The 17,029-nt window shown below is 42.0% G+C and overlaps 1 protein-coding gene across 3 annotated transcripts in view; it reads right to left on the bottom strand.

The window, feature by feature from the left end:
- The window catches only part of LOC106954860 (disco-interacting protein 2 homolog C-like), a 53,984-nt gene that overhangs the window by 33,745 nt on the left and 3,210 nt on the right, over positions 1–17,029 (bottom strand). The window contains exons 2-6 of one of the 3 annotated variants that reach the window (XM_015044663.1): positions 6,000–6,062; positions 5,372–5,497; positions 3,847–3,972; positions 952–1,233; positions 129–251 (exon numbers count right to left, since the gene is read on the bottom strand). In XM_015044663.1, the coding sequence (XP_014900149.1) occupies positions 129–251; positions 952–1,233; positions 3,847–3,972; positions 5,372–5,497; positions 6,000–6,062 (720 nt within the window). The remainder of the gene's footprint in view (positions 1–128; positions 252–951; positions 1,234–3,846; positions 3,973–5,371; positions 5,498–5,999; positions 6,063–17,029) is intronic. The other 2 variants (XM_015044664.1, XM_015044665.1) reach the window with 2 other exon arrangements.

Here is a 17,029-nt window from a genome sequence, read left to right on the forward strand (position 1 = left end):
CACCCCGTCAAATAAAGAGTTACCAAACAAACTAAATTTAGGTCTGATCTTTGTGAAGTTCGGATCTGTTTTTGTGTGAATTATTCCATAAGCCGGATTTGGGCTCTCGGTTCCCGGTCTGGACTTACCCTCTGACTCCAGAGGCGGCGGCCACAGCATGTCCGATCCAAACTCACAGCTCCGCCGCAGAGAGCCGCCGTTCTCCGCCACGCTCAGAGCGCCCTTCCTCTTCAGAGACAGGTGGCCGATTCCTGCAGAAACACAGCGCGGTGTCAGAACCGGGTCAGAACACGAGACGCTACAGGAACAAATGCTGCGACACGGAGCCTTAGTCACCCTAAAATCCAGGTTAAAATACTTTATTGACTAAATGAAAGGTTGGAACTCATTACTGAAGGTTCTTCAAAAGGTTATTTTAGAAGCTGATGGCAGGAAGGAACTCCTGTAGCAGTCTGTATTACAGCGGTTCCCTAGAAGCCTCTGACTAAAGACACTGTCGTAACGAATACTCATTATTATCCAAAATTTTCTTTATTTTATTTTATGTCTTTTGATTAAAACAGTTTTAATTTTTGCTTTTTCAATGAGTTTTAACCAAACAAAGCCAAAAAAAGAAAGAATTTGAGTTGATGATTAATGAAAAAATAAATAAAATAAATTTATCTGCCATCTTACTGAATAGTAAGATTGTGAGAATTAGGGCTGTTGCAGACAGAAAAAAGATGTACATTTCCACCCAAAAACTTAAAAGATAAACCTTGGATAAAAGTAAAAACAATATATATAGATTTTTGAAACTCAGAAATGTCCAAGTTTTTTCTAGAAAATTTCTGAGATTAATCTAAAAATTTCTGAGTTTAATTTTGCTGGAAATATACTGCTTTTTACACATATATGTTTAAGTTTTAGGCTTTCATGGCGTTTCAGCCGGTCACAGGCCAACGTTCTCACCATGATGCGACTGTGACAGCTGGTGGTGCGGCTGGCCCAGGTGAGGGTGGCCCAGGTGAGCCAGGTGCGCGATGTGCGTGTGCGCCAGCGAGTCGGCCAGCCGCCCGGCGTTCCCGCTGCCTCCGCTCTGCGTGGACGAGGACGACGAGGAGGTGGAGCCCAGGTGGGCGGGGCCGAGCTGGGAGGGCCGGCTCATCCAGTGCTCCATGCCCGTCATGTCGTCGCCCGGCCCCGCCTCCTCCTCCGAGCCCGACGACGAGTCAGAGCACAGCGGCGACAGGCCTGGAGTCACGGGAACATGTTACTTTACACAAATACCAAAGACAGAAACATTCAACATGACAGGAAAAGATTAGGAAGGAAAAACTCCTTCACCTGCTCAGTCAATTTTATTTTTATAGCAACAAGCCAGATCAAAGTGCTTAATACCATAAAAACACAAAAATACTGTGTTTTTATTTGTTAATGTAATAATACAGCAACCAATTATAAAAAAAGCCAATGTAAAAATACATCAAACACATGGATCACATTCCAGTTATTATGAATCTAAAAATGAAATTAAAAACTAGAGATGGAACTCAGTTCAAATTTTCAGTTGAATTAACTGCAGAACTGCAATTAATTACATTTTAATGAAAAGTAATATTGCAACAAAAAAGCAACATTTTAAATTCAAAAACACTTTTTGCTGCAAAATGATTCAATAAGTAAATAATTTTTTAGCATATATATATATATATATATGCTGTTGTCCGTTGCGGCTGTTTGAATGTTGCTTGTGCATCAGATAAACAGGTGTACCAGAAACGTGAATACAAAGGTTCCGGACAGAAATTTTTTTTAAAAAGCTATAAAAAATTTTCACCCATTAAAACTGTAGTTAATTAATACAAATTGCTACAAAGAATGGGTGATTGTTTTCAAATGTGGTGTTAAATCTGACATGTTTTTGGGTTTAGTTCTGCTGTAGCCGAGTGTCTGAGGAGGAAGAACAATCTGGTATTGATTTGCTGCTACGTGCTGTTTTGGGTTCCTCTGGTTCTGTTTTTTCTTGGATTTTCGTTTTTGTGCTTGGATCAAAGCAGCTGAGACTTTTTGTTTTAGGACAGGCTGAATGTTCCAGAGCAGGCGGGACCATGAAGCGTTAGAAACGGAGGTGAAAATCCCTCCATTCCTGCCGAACTTCATGAGAAAAAACTAAATATTCCTGATGGCATTTCCCAGGAAATGAAACATAATGTTCCTGCTGGCCTAATGCTTCACTTCCCTGATAAATATGTACAAGAATAAAATCATTTATTAAAGCAGCAATAAAAATCCAAACCTGTAATTTGAGTAGATTTATTGACAGGCCCACAGCATCACAGATCTCCCACCTTACAGTGAGCCTGAGTTGCTTTTCTAAGTGTTTTCTCCCAAAAGGCTCAACTAAGTCTGGCCCTCATCATATTTTCACTTCCAGTTCTGTTAAATATTTTAATTATTGCCCAGATGAACAACAAAATGAAAACACATTTATTTTCCAATATAAGATCAAAATGGTCCCACACTGCGGAAACCTTTCCTCTGAAGCTGCTCCATAGCTGACGCTGTTCCGTAAAAGATCAAGAATTCGTTTGGCCAATGCTTTTGACAGATTGGCTTCCTTATAAACACAGTCTGGCGTGTTAATGTCATTTCGAAACAGTTCCTGTATCGGTCACGTGACTTACTGAAACCAATACGCGCACCGACATGGGGTTTGGTCTGAGGGCTTGACGCATGCGTTGACCCATCACTACAGAATGCTGTGCGCTGTCGTTTGCTTCCTGCTTTTGGAGCGGTCGCCACTCTGCCTTTTGTTCATATAAGCCTTCAAACCGCACCAGAGTTCACTTCAACCAAACAGACAGAGGTTTGTAGGCGGACCAGAATTCGATTTTTGGTTTGATTAAAATTCACATCTCTCCACACCAACCAGTTTAGGGCCAGAAAACAAAACATTTGAGCTTCCAAACAAGAAATTAACTCATAACTATCTAAACTATGGAGATTATTAATGCAAACGTCCAGAAAGAAAAAGATTTCCAATAGGATAAATTCGCTGCTGCAGTACTGTGACCTTTCAGTGACTGAGGCAAAAAGCTCAGAAGTTCAGAGACACCAAATGTCAGTAATTAGTGAATCGGATCTTGTGGCTTGTCAGTGAAACAGCCACAAGAACCAATTTGGGTCCAACATGCTTCAAGCGGCTGAATTTCCTCCTCTGAACAGCAGATAATTGTGAGAGCAGCCGATAAGGCCGGTGAGCCGCTGTGTGCAGACAGTTAACGAAGTGTTGTCAGAACGGTGGAAAAACACGACATGATGCGTTCAGGGACACGTCAGCTCCATTTAGCCAGGTGCTCAAAGGTTAAGGACCAAATTACAAAGGAACAAACTTATTATATTTCCTTCATTAAGACTCAGTTAACACCAAAATTATTCCATCAACTGTGGTTATGGATGATCTAATGAGCTGCTGTGTGAGGTAAAGGTCAGCTGCGCTGTCCGTTTTCTGGACCGTCTCTCAGCAGAAATGCTGCAGAAGGTGACGGGGTTCAGCTTTAACAGCTTCCTGCAGCCGGTTTTCTGTAAATCCCTCCGTGGGTTTAACACGCCACAGAGAATGTGCCTGGTTGCAGTTTGGGTGGGATGAGCGTTCCTCTGTCAGAGCCGTCTGAGAAACCAGAGAATCCTGTCTGAGCACAGAGCTGCTTCTCTGGTGGAGTCAGGAGACGCAACTCAATCAATGTGAGCCGCTAGCGTCACAGCTAACGTTAGCATCTCTGTGAGGTAGATCAGAGAAAAACCCTGAGTCTGCCTGGCAGGTGATCTGGTGTAGGGAAGCAGGTTTTGTTTGTGCGTTGTCACCTGGAGGCGTGTAAGCGTCCATGGAGGTCTGGACCACCAGGGAGCGCCGTTTGGAAGGCATGGGCACCGCCATCTTCCTCTCTACATGTCGCGCCAACACGGCCTGGACCGCCTCCGTGTGGACGTCTGAGGAACAGAGACAGGAAGTCACACGTCTACAGACACACTGGACGACCATTAGCCTGTTTGTCATTTTCAAGCTACCAACTCTGAGCTAATTTTCAACAGGTTTTGTGTTTGTTTGTGTTCAGAAACACTAAACAAGAGTAAGATAACAAGTCTTCTGATGTGACGTTTTCATTTTGACATGTCCGTTACAGAAGCTTCGTTTCTATTACAAAAATATACAAAACTTTTTCTACATTCTGCTAATGAGACTTCCTGTAGCATCTTTCAGGCTTCTCTCAGGGTGAACTTGTTCAGATGGCCTAACCCAAGCATGCAGGCAGTGGTTTGACTTTCTTTAACTTGTTGACTATTTTCCCTTCAGTAGAACGGCAGGTTTTAAGTTGTGGTGTTTATAAAATCTTAACCAGACTCATAAACTGCTACAGTTTTCTTCCTGAAGGTCTTTGAATTTTTTGTCTCCACATGGTGTTGCAGTCTGCTTATTTTTGGGGACTTTTTACTTCTTCCATCCACTACAGTTAAAAACAGTGGTTTGATTTCTCTTATGGAAAATCAGCAGGTTATTATCAGGAACCACATCATCTCCCAGGTTCTAGAGTATTCCTTGTAAATACTGCGTTCAGGATTTCCTCCAGTGTATTATAAGCCTGGCGGGTCCAGGCTAAGCATTGCTTATTTATTTAAGTCTTTTTAAAATATTTGCATCTTGTACGACTTTACAGTTGGTGTTCAGGTATTAATCTTACAATCTTTCAATATTACCTAATTACTAAGTGAATTTTTCAAATTTCCTGTCAACTTAAAACATTTTTAACTCAAAAACACGACGGGCTGCTGGATAAATGACTGCCCTCGCAACCCAAGCACCGGGCTTAGCAAGTTTTCTGGGGGAAACCTTGATATTCACTTGGAAAAGTCCCAACCAGCTAATCATAATCCTGCACTAAACTACACTAAACAAAATGTTAGAATTTCTAAAAAAAAACATGAAATCTTAACATAACAAAACCTTTTGTTTTTTACCCAAAGAATATTTAGTTAAACTTGCTTTGAGATCCACTGACTGATTAGTGCAATTATTATTTATTTTAATTGTATTTTTCTCTGTTAGCATTTTCTTAAGATGGTTGGTGTCTAAGTATATCCAAACGTTCTTTCTATAACAAATATTTTCTGTAAAGTTTTAAAAAATTTTAACACAAACACTCCGCCCGTGGCCCGCCTCAGCGCCTCTTCCAGCGGGTTTAGCAGGATTTCTGGGGAAACCCAGAGACGTCTGACTGCAGACAGAGTGTGAAGGATTTCTGAGGTGTTGCTCAGTTTGTGAAAACCACAATAAAACGGTGCAGCTGGTGTTTCTCTGAGGCGAAGCGTGGATCAGGCGGGCTCCCCGTACCTGATCGGTAGCGCTCGTCTCTGGTTCCGGACGTTCTCCGTCGGTGGAAGCGGGCGGCGGCCGGGGGGCCGAGCGGGGCCCGATGAGACATGGGCCCCTCCATACCTACAGAAGCAGGCAGAAAAGTTTGTGGACACACGGACGGGTTTTTACAGGAACAACATGTATATGCACATGAAAGCAACAGAAAAGAGCGCAAAAAAGGAAAAAAAGAAACATGGAGGTGATTTGAAACGGCAGAAAAATGGCATTTTTCTGACTTCATAACCCAAAATAACCAACATAAAACCAGAAACATGCAGTTGTTGCATCTCTGCTCTGATACAGAACATCTCTCAGCATCCCTGGACCCAAAGCTTACCCCGGTGTGTGTGATGTGTGTGTGTTAGTGGCAGGGAGCGACTGCAGCCTGATCAGCGACTGATTCAGAGGAGCAGGCCCGAGCTGAGCTCCAGGGAGTCCTAACCTACATCCACTAATGGCGGCCGAAGACTCCATCAATAGAGTACAGTGTTCAGACTACTGTACTCCTCCTGATAGCGGGTCGATACTCCAGCAGCGCTATGGGAATATTTGAGCTGAGTGGGCGGAGCGGGTGTGTGGAGGGGGTCAGAGGTTGCTAAATTACCTCCAGCATATGCCCTGATCAGCTTGGACCTCTTCTTCTCATAACCCTTCTGAGTGATGTCCCCTGTGAACAGATAGATAGACAGAGAGTGAGAGAGGCAGTGCAGGCTGCGACGGACGCTGCTGCTGACATCAGATACGTTTTGGTTGCTCATCTTTTTGTTTTAGGAAAATCACCGCAGCCTTTTCTGTCTCTCCCAATCTTCAATGTCTTTATCTGACTGTTAATCAAAGAGAAAAATGTGAACATAAAGAAAAGAAGATGAGATGAAGCGATGGATGATAATGCAAATGAAGAATGGAAAAACAAGACATAAATCATAACCAGATCAACATCCTCTTATCTGAAATAAACAAATTTAACATTCAAACAAAGATAACCTGAGTAAAAACAAATAGTCTTCAAATTATTTATAAATGTGGAAATATGGTTCCCCCCTCAACTTAATCATGAATTAAATGTGACTAATCACATGGTTTCGGTCCAGTTTCACTAGAAACAACCACAACTGATTCCTGCTTCGTGCAAAGAATAAACAAACCACTTAAATAGAGCCTGTCTGACGACATGAAGTAGGACAAAATATCCCAGAAACCAACACATCACTTCTGAATCTAGCAGCAAAATTCAAGAACGGACCAAAATCAAAGTGAAGTGGTGAGCTATGTTTCCACCCAACTGTCATGTGAATTTTGAGTGAACTTTAAAAATGTCACAAAAAAAATAAAAAATAATAATGATCTGCGTGTTTCCATCGACTGATTTGGAGCAAATCAACCAGGACACATGAAGCGTGATTTCATCTGATGTTGACATCATAACCAACCAACAAATTCATTTATGTCCGGCCTTCTGAGACACAGAGTAACAAAGTGCTCCACAAACAGAACCCAGGATGGATCCATACATGAGAGCAAACACATAAACATACTCAGAAAAATGGAAGTGAAGAAGCGAAACAGGAGTCAAACCCAGGATCTCCTTTCTGCAAGGCAACAGCTCCACCAAAAGCTCCACTTTCTCTCAAATTTGAGTCCTAATTTCAGATTTGATGACCATTTTTATGATTCTGGGAAAAACAGAGAATAAAATAAAATATTAGTTGTAACTAACAGACTTTTTTTAGCTCTTCTCTTCATCAAATATTAAATATTAAATATGTTGTTTACCAAAGGAGCAATAATCCATAAATAAAGCATATTTTATTTTCCAAAAAAGAAACACGTTTTGTGTAGAGCTGCTGTTATTTATCAACATCATCAATCATGTTGGCTTTAAACATCAGTTAACATCAGTATTTTACTTTATGTTTATTTGAACAAATGTATTTTCATATTTATAGGACTGTGCATAATGTCTTGTGCATAAAGTGCATAACATGCAGCATAGCTGAGCCTGAAGTTATTCCTGCTTCTGGGAGATAAAATAAAATAAAATCTAACAAAATTTTATTTGTGTAGCACATTTCAGCAACAAGGCATTTCAAACAATCGAAACATTTAGTCCAGTGCCGTCGTTCATTTTTTCAAAAGCAGCTCTACCCAGGTGAGTTTTCAGTCTAGATTTAAAGGCACTCAGCGTTTCAGCTGTTTTGCAGTTTTCTGGTAGCTTGTTCCAGATTTGTGGTGCGTAGAAGCTGAATGCTGCTTTTCCACGTTTGTGGTTTAAAGCCATATTCATTTTTCCAACATCTTTCTTCTGACTGGACGTCATATTAACATTTCAGAGCCTCTCAGTCAGAATCAGGACTTGATTAGAGAACCTGGAGAAAGCTAGAGATTAGGGTGATGGCTGGCAGGATTTCCTCCAGCGGACTGTGGAGACGTGTGACTGACTCGGTCCAGGATTAACTGGACCTCACAGAGCAGAAGTTTCCCCCATCAGTCTTAGCGAGGAAACCCAAGAAGCTACATGAGCTAAACGGCGTTCTGCAGCCGAAGAGGCGACAGCATCAGCGGCCGTGTCATCAAACCGAAGGCGGCCATGACAGTGGACAGACACAGAGGTCGGTGGGTGATAGGAGGAGGTGGGGGGTTCATTACAGTCCCTGAGGGGGGTCTCCACTGCCATGGCAACCTTCCACCAAACCAACACAATCACCAGCTATCAGTCACACCCTATAGCCTGCACAGCACCACTAATATCTGCTGATACTTTCTGGTTTGTCCCAATTAAATGTTAAACTGCCTCTCCAGTTGCTGATTATTGATTATTCTTCGGAAGGTCAGAGAGATTAAACAGAAGATGTGTAACTTCATGCTTTACAGTTTTCCCAATAGCAGGAGAAAATGGGGAATAATTTGTACTTGCAGTAAAACGACGGATGTTTTCCAGTCGCTAAGTGAGTGAGTCCCGAAATGCAGGCGGTCATTCATTCTCCTCAACTTTTTAACATCTTGTGTTTTGACACACAGTTTTCTAAAATTAAACAAGATAAACAGCTTCAGCAAATGTTGCTAAACCGAGCAGAAGGAGCATCTGTGTGGAGTATTTTCAGCCCCGCTCCAGAGCTGCAGTGGGTGTTTCCTACAGCAGGATGATTTATGTGGAACCCGACCCAAACAAACCAGTAATGAAGGAACATGTCAGCTGCTAGGCTGGGACGGGTTCTGGAGGACAATCCGTCTGGGTTCAGGTGAACAAAGAAAACAAGAATAAATCACTGCTGGGTCGGATCTTTCTGCAGACAGCAAGACTAATGGAGGCCTGTGTAAGTCTGAACACAACCAGACAATAACAGCTTCTTCATACTAAAGAGTTTACAGTCGAGGAAAAGAAAGCTCTCCCTCCTACAGATGATTCAGCAAATAATAAAAATACATTATTATAACCTGAACAGGGTTTGCACATTTTTCACCAACTCAACTTTTTACAACCTTTTCAAGACTATTGTGAAGAAAATATAAGACCTGGTAAGACTAGGAAAGACTGGTGACGCGACAAAGCTAGCAAGCAAAAGTATATTAGCAGCTAGTTAGCAGTAGCATCAATGGCCTTGAGTCACAAACACAATGAAGATGTCAGCGGATCAGTCAAAGTTTAACCTGTCCTGTGAAAAAAAACTATAGCAGAATGCAAGATGAAATAGTTCTGCCACGACAAAATTTAAGATGTGTGATTAACAAATTCAAGATCAACTTTTTTAAAGATTTCCAGAGACCCTGCTGACCTAAATTGTAAGCAAAGATGCAGAATTTATTAGGGAAAGCAGCGACCAGGTGCTGCGGATCATCAGTGTCCATAAAGCTGCTTTTCTTCCAGTTTGCTGGCCTGCAGAATACAATGCCAAACCCGAAAGACAACAGCAGTGAGCTTAAGAGAAGAAACTGCTGCTTGACATTGATTTTGGAATGTAGATTAAACACATTTCCAAACTATTTGACATCATTCTGCAGCTGTAAATCTTCCCAGGAAGTCCACCATGATCAGCCCATGCAAGGCTGAGAGAGTTAACTAAAAAACTCACGAGCTCCATTCTGGACTCTGCAGTTAGCAGGTTAAACGTTCTGACACGAGAGGGGAAGAAGAATGAACATGTATGGCTTGTTTGGAAGGGTTTATAGGAGGAAAAACTACCACTTTGGATGTTTAACTAAGGGTTTTAACACCTGACAGCCTGACGATCAAAGTCACAACATTTGTTACATTTCCAGCTGCTGCGGTTCTCTTTCTCACTGCACTGAATGAAACAAACCAAACCATTTGAGCAACCTGTTCCCCTCCTGGCCTGTGGGGGCGCTGCACCAAGAACCACTGAAGGAAATGACACAAAAAACTCTGGAGAAGACACTGAGAGCAACTTCCTTCTTCACCAAATGTAAATAAAAATGGAGTGGTGTCAGATTTTATCGGTTGGAGGAATTCTCTTTTGTTTTTGGTTAAGACCACGAGCCATTTCTCGCTAGACTAGTGTGTTTGTTTTGGTTGTTTACCCAGAATGCCCTGCTTTGAAGTCCACGTCCTGCTTTTGGATTAGTCTCCAGTCTGCTTGGTGTTTGTATATGCATTCAAACCACACCAGAGTTCACTTCAAATGAACCCAGACTGAGGTTTTAAAGGACCAGAGTTCATTTTTTAGTTCCTCATCAGAGTTTGATTACAAACAAACCGGACCTTCAAACGGACTAGACTAAACAGGGCTGATGTCAATGTACCCTGAAATGATCATCACACAATCTGTTGAGCACGGTGTGGGAGGTGTGATGTCTCGGACTTCTTCTGCAGGCACCGTAAACTCTTCAGCGAACCAAATGTGAGACGAATCTTCAGGATTCGTCTCAGACGTGGTAAAGCAGGTTTCTACCGGAGCAGCGTCTCTGCTGACTCCATGGATAACATATGCTGAGCTGTGGGGAGTCTCTGGAGTGCAGGGAGGAAATGTGTGAGCAGAAACACGAATGACGGGAAAATAAAGCGGATTCGCTGCAGGGCTGTGATGACTGAAAGGTGTCGGTCTGCAGCTGAATCACAGACGACAGAGAGCGCAGAGAAAACAAGCCTGTTTTTAAATCACCCAGAATCAAATCAAATGGATTGATTTAAGTCAAATGGAGAGAGAGGGGGAAATAAAGAGTTGATAATCTGATGGTGGAGAACGGCCAGAACATCTGGGTCCAATCTGCTGATTGGTGCCGGTAAGCTTCGTCTGTGTGCTGTAAAAACCGACGGAGGCCTCCAGCTTCTTCTTCTTCGTCTCCTCTCTGATCAGCCGCAGTGGAACAACATTCTCTGTTCTTCTCTTTTTTACTCTCTTACAAACACACCCGAGGTCCGTGGGGAGACGCCATCTTCCACTCGCAGCACAGCAGAGCTGGGAGGGTGTTGCCTAGCAACGGTTCTCTTGGAGAAGGCCTGAGATGGCCATCTTGGATTTGGAGCATCAGATGAGAGAGGTGCTCAAACGGTACCTGCCAAGGTGGATGAATATGTCTGGATCTGGGCTGTGTGTGTGTGTGTGTGTGTGTGTGTGTGTGTGTGTGTGTGTGTGTGTGTGTTGTTGCAGGCTAATTAATTCCTCCTCCTGCTCAGTGATTTTAATGACACAGCGCAGCGCGGAGGACGGATGGCAGCAGCTACAGACTGAAGTTTTTCTGCGGCTGAGCGGTGGAAAGGTCTGCTGCTCTCTGAACACGTTGTTCTGTTGGGCGAAACACACACCTGTGTGTGATGTTCCTCTGCAGCAAACCCGTCAGGCCTGATTTTCTGCTCAGCTCTATCTTAAAGGGACAGGCACCCTTCTGATCCTGAACTCGCTCTCAGCCTGTTTGAAGCCACTTCCTAAAGCTGCTCAATCCTTTTAAATTCAGAGGTGAAGGTGAAAACCAGGAGGAAGATTTTTACACATCCAGACTTTATTTTTCATGGTTCATAAAATTCAAGAACTTTTCAAGCATTTTCAAGGTTTTCAAACTTTTCCAGCGCCACACTGAGAAGGTAAAAACTACACAAATTAACTAAAAACCAGTTTAAATTCACCATTATATTCACTATATGATCATTTATCACTGTTATTAATCATGTCCTGTGATTAGAGCTGAAATGATTAATCAGATTAATCGATTACTAAAATAGTTTTTAGTTACGTGTGATAGTCTACCTTCTGCAGCAGGTAAACGTAACTAATTGTAATTGTTTTGAAATGTCTCACATTTTAACAGCTGACTGGTCTGAGAACAAAACACTGACGAAAAATCCTCCAATCTTGTAAACTTTGTTAACCATATAAAAATAAGCAACATTTAATGCAATTAAGCAGATCAGTAAGTCATTGTTAGAAATAATACATATTCATTACACTGAAATAATCTAAAAAAATCCTGTTATAGTAAATGACGCTTAAACACAAAATAATCTCTAAAAAATGTTTATGTTACTGTGAAGTACTGTCTCTGCTATTGAGCTGTTAGCAAACAGCAAGTCTTCAGTCAGAAGTTTCTTCAGATTTGCTGCAGTACTGTCTGCTACTGGAGATCCTCCTGGATGTTATGAGTTACGACAGCTGAAACTGAGGGGAAAACTGCAAATCGACATATTCTACATGTAAATAAATATTTAAGAAACTCTAAATATTGTGTGTTTTCCACTCAAACCCCAAATGCCTGTGTAACTGTCCAGTCCAAATCTTAATGTAGCTTTGGTTCATCATTGGTGGCAGCGGCGCAGCAAGAAGGCTGACAAAGTGTGACAGATAATAGGAAAACAGAGCAAAGAATTGGAAATCAGGAGGTTTAACATTCTGGATGGTTTGTTTCCAGAAAGATGGCTGAGTGCTATCAGAAGGAAAACAGAGCTGACCACTTGATTTTTCTCCAAAGCCTCATTTCAACTCTGGTTTTCTCCTCCTTGAGCCCCGTTTGTTCGGTTTTCTGGAGCTCTAATACATGCTGGAGCTGCTCTGTGATTCTCAGGAACTTGACATTTATCATCCAATGTAAAAATAAATGGCTCATTATACACAGCGTCGGAGCAGAGTGTGCTGAAAATGTCACGTACTGAAAACAGGCAACACATGTCTGGTCATATGGAGCGACTTATTCAGCCAGCCTCCGACTTCTGTCCACAGCAGCAACCAGGACCAAATGTTTCTGAGGCCGAGCTGGGAGGAGAGAAAAATCCAAATGTTTGGAGATTCATAAGCAGATTCGCTTAGATGATGGAATATCAGAGATACGAATCTTTCAGTGTCTAGAGATTTAATTCAACTCTGATTTATAAGATCACGATTCGATTCATTTGTAATTCAGAAACGGTCTAGAAAATCTGTCTGAATGATGAGGCTGATAAGAGGAAAAGAGTAAACAAAACATTTATTTAAAACTACTCTATAAACTGTTTAAATTCCATCAGTTTATATTTAAATTAAACTAGGTTTATGCATCAAATTCTATAACTTAAAATTACACAAGTCTGAACCTGAAGTGATCCACGCCACTGAACCGCCATCTTAGTAGGCAGACACAGCGTAAAGCATCGATTATTGACTTCCAGACCAACAAAAAGGAAGTTTAAGGAAAAAAATAAGACTTAATAACTGTAACGTACCTTTATTGTTTATAAGTTAGACAGGAACCAGGTGAGAGCCAGTTCTAAGCTTGTGGCTTGTTTATTTTTGTCATGTCAAGACAGTAAGCTGCAGATACCTACCAAGATGGCTGCCAGCTACAAAGCTCCTGGAAGTGTGACATCACGTGAGAACTACATGTTGGGTTAGCTTAGCTGCCATGCTTGAGCTTGAATAAAAAAACATCAAAGAACTATTGAAAATATAATTTTATAAATAATTAGGCAGACTAAAATCTATTTTATAGAATTGGCAGGATGGTGATCCTCCGTAGAATGTTTTGTTCTGTAGAATATATTCCATAAGAACAGCATGGAAGCAGAAGCAGCTGCAGCATCCAGATGTGAAACTTTGATATATTTGATAAAATTAAACGAGTTGTCAGTGCGTCTCCATGGCGACCGGCTCACCCAGCCTCCTCTGAGCAGCTGCATGTGCCACACTCAGCAGACCCTCGGCAGTCCCGCTCACATGTGCAGCGTCCTTTAGTTCTGCGGCCCATCTGGACCCATCTGGGCCCATCTGGGCCTGGCCGAGCCGGCGGCCCATAAACAAACGCTGAACAGGAAGCAGGGCGCCCAGTTGGAGCACTGGGTCAAGGTCGTCCTGTAAGGTCAACCAGTGGCGGCTTGGTCAGCGCCTGGTGCTGAGTGTTGGGCTGCAGGCGGCCCGGCTGCCCAGTTCTACAGAACCAGACCCAGAATGACCAGCAGCACAAAAAACTGACACAACTAATTAGCCGAATAATTTCCAGTTAGTCAGTATTACTATCCCAGTTAACCCAGTTAACCCAGTTCCACAGAGCAAAATTACTTCAACAGCACATCAACCATTTTTCAGGAAGTCACAGAAGAATCCAGAACATCTAAAGCTCTGCAGGCCTGACAAGCCTCGGGGAAGGTCAAAGTTAATAATTAAACAGAGAATTAGAGGCAGAAATGTACCAGTAAACATCCTGATGATCCTGAAGAGCCTCCAGAAATCAATTTGTTCTTCTTGTTTTCAGTTCTGCTTCCTTTTTAATCTCAGTAATAAACGGTTTCATTTAATCACAAGCTCTGCTGATTTCTGATTCAAATATCTCATCATAATCATAAACAATCAGCTGATCAGGACTGAATAAAGCTCATAAGCTGCTCTTTGTACCAAACAGAGATGGATGTTTCAGCAGGAGTGACGCCTCTCTGCTCCTCTCACGTTTTTCACTCTGACCCAATTAAACCAGGAAGAAACGCTGCGGCTCTCACAGCAACACAAACATTTATATCCTCAAACTCAAGTTTTGATCATATTCACTGAATTAATTGGTTCTTCTTGGGCAGAAATATAAAACCAGTTATCTAGTAGTTAAAACGATAAAAAAAAATGATGTCACGGCGATCATTTAGGGTTTTAAATGGAGATGGAGACTCAATTTTGATATTCCAGATCAAATTGCACAGAAGATGGAAAAAATAAAGCTTCAGATTTGACTTAGAGTCTAAATACTTTGACTGACTGAACAATACATGAAAATGTACCGGTACCACAATATCCAAACTAGACCAAAAAATAAAGGCACAGTTATTCAGCTGCCAGTTGAAACGATAAAAACAAAATGTCGCCATGGTAATTCAGAGTTTTACTACTTGGACTTTTTATCTGTCAGGACGTGACTGAGACTTTTCCTTTAAAAACCTGAGACTGTTTGTGTTGTTTCATTAAATCAAAGTCAGCATAAATTAGCTTGAATGTATTATTTTAAAAAAAAAAAAAAAAAAAATCACCAAAATCAGAATTTTAATATTAGAACTTAAAGAAAAACAAAAAAATATGGCCAATCAGGAAACTCTTGATTATCTTTTGGATGATCAGGGTTTGATGACGATGGACATATTGAGGATTTAGACTCTGTAAATCTGAACCGAGGTGAGGATGTGTCCGTCTTTAAAAGCTGAAAGGAAGAAACATGTCCTGCCAGACTTTGTTTCTGCTGAGTGAGGCTGTGAGGTCTGGTGAAGTGACGCTGCACAAACTGGACGTAAGAAAAGCAACGCCGCTCTAAAGTCGTTAAATCTCAGCAGAGCGGTCAGGCTTGTCACGGTTCTGGACCTTCTGACGGAGGACCGTCAGCAGAATCATGAGCAGTGAAGTTACACAGCCCACCGTGTGTTTGTGTGGAGCGAGGCGACAGAGACGGACGTCAGTGTAACCAGGCGGCGCAGCCACGCGCTGACAGCGTCTCCATTCTGAAAACACACCGACGCATCAGTCAGCCAGCTGTCACCAGATCGCCTTCAGACCTGGAAACACGCCGCGGTTTCCTCCACTGTCCGCTAACGGAGGAACGTTCAGCCTCCACTTCCCGCTAACCGCTAACGGAGGAACGTTCAGCCTCCACTTCCCGCTAACTGCTAAAGGAGGAACGTTCAGCCTCTCCTGTCCGCTAACGGAGGAACGTTCAGCCTCCGCTGTCCGCTAACGGAGGAACGTTCAGCCTCCGCTGTCAGTCAGCAGAGACTGAATATTTCATTTTGTCAAAGTTCTTCCGTTTTTTGTTTTTTTTTTATCTAAATTGAGAATATTTGTTACTTCAAGTGGATAAAAAATGAGTCGCCACCCAGAAAGTGCAAAGTTGAACTGCATCAACTTTGATCAGGTCCACTGAAAAAAGGGAACAGGTGATCCAACTTAAAAATATTGCATTAATTAGTCACAAGTAATCAAATTAGAGTTAATTTATTAAGTTGGCAAGTTAATCATTTAATTACTTGTAAACAATAATTAAGACAATTTTTTAAAGTTCAATCTCCACTCTTTTTTCAGACGAACTTAAAAAAGTCTAACTGTTTCAAACAGCTGTAAAATTATTGTAAAAGTTGTTTATTTTGGTTCAATTTGCTTCCGTGCCCAAACCCAGCAGCCGGCTGACAGAACCACGACACACAGGAAGTAATCAGGGATTATAAAAGACGCCATAAATGATCTCAGCTCCACAGAAACAGAGCTGACCTGAAACGCACCGCTGCAGGCCACATGATGGCATCGCTGCCGTCGCATGCGGAGCAAAGCAGGGTTGCAACGCTAACAAGGAAAACTCTCAATCTGCAGCACTGCAGAAGGTCAGAGGTGAAACACCAGAATCAACAACAGACTGCTCATAAATATCCAGTTCACACTTTACTGATTAAATATTAGATTATTTTTTTCTTGTCCTGTCTGGTCTGAGTTGGTTTTCCCTGGAGAGCTGCAGGTTTTTATGGGACAAATAAGAAAAAAACCTTCCGGAAGGTCTTTGAGCTTCATCACATAAAACTGGAATGGATACTTCAAGGTGTGTAGGACATATCAGAGATCACCCAGTTTGGTCTGATGTGTAATGCAGCAGCAGCGAAATGCTGAGACACTGAAGAACAGCGACTTTTAATGGCTGGAGGTCACAGAAAGGCGCTGGAGGAGATGTGATTCAGCGGCGGAGAGTCGGCTGATTGCTCAGTTTATCTAATAAACAGGTGGAGCGCCGATTATCTGCCAGGCTGGAGTCAAACGCTGCAGCTCAACCCATCAAATCTGACAGACAACTGCACCGATCTGCAGCTCTCGTCTTCTACAGGCTGGATTTTATTAGATAAAACACTAAAATTTATCAAAAACCTGCATCCAGGCAGCTGATCTGGAGGTTTCCTGTTTTAAACCCAATAAAGCTGCATTCAAGTTGCCATGCTAATCCGCATGTGTACCGGCAGTTTTCAGATTCCCTTTCAGAGTCTTTTTACTTCAGTCGTATCAATCGTACAAATTCCCAATAACACGCCGAGGTTTGTGGTCGTACTGTGACGAAATGTTAAATATTTTCCATGACCTACAGATGAGATGAGGTGATTCTGCTGTGTGTTAAACAGACTAATCAGTTTTATTTGCCTCCTTTTCCTTTAGCTTCATAAGCAAAGACAAACTTTACCTCTATGGGCATTTCAAATAAGGGCTGAGC

The sequence above is a fragment of the Poecilia latipinna genome, unplaced genomic scaffold (assembly GCF_001443285.1).
Source record: "Poecilia latipinna isolate Pla-1442-1.1 unplaced genomic scaffold, P_latipinna-1.0 Scaffold685, whole genome shotgun sequence".
NCBI lineage: Eukaryota > Metazoa > Chordata > Actinopteri > Cyprinodontiformes > Poeciliidae > Poecilia > Poecilia latipinna.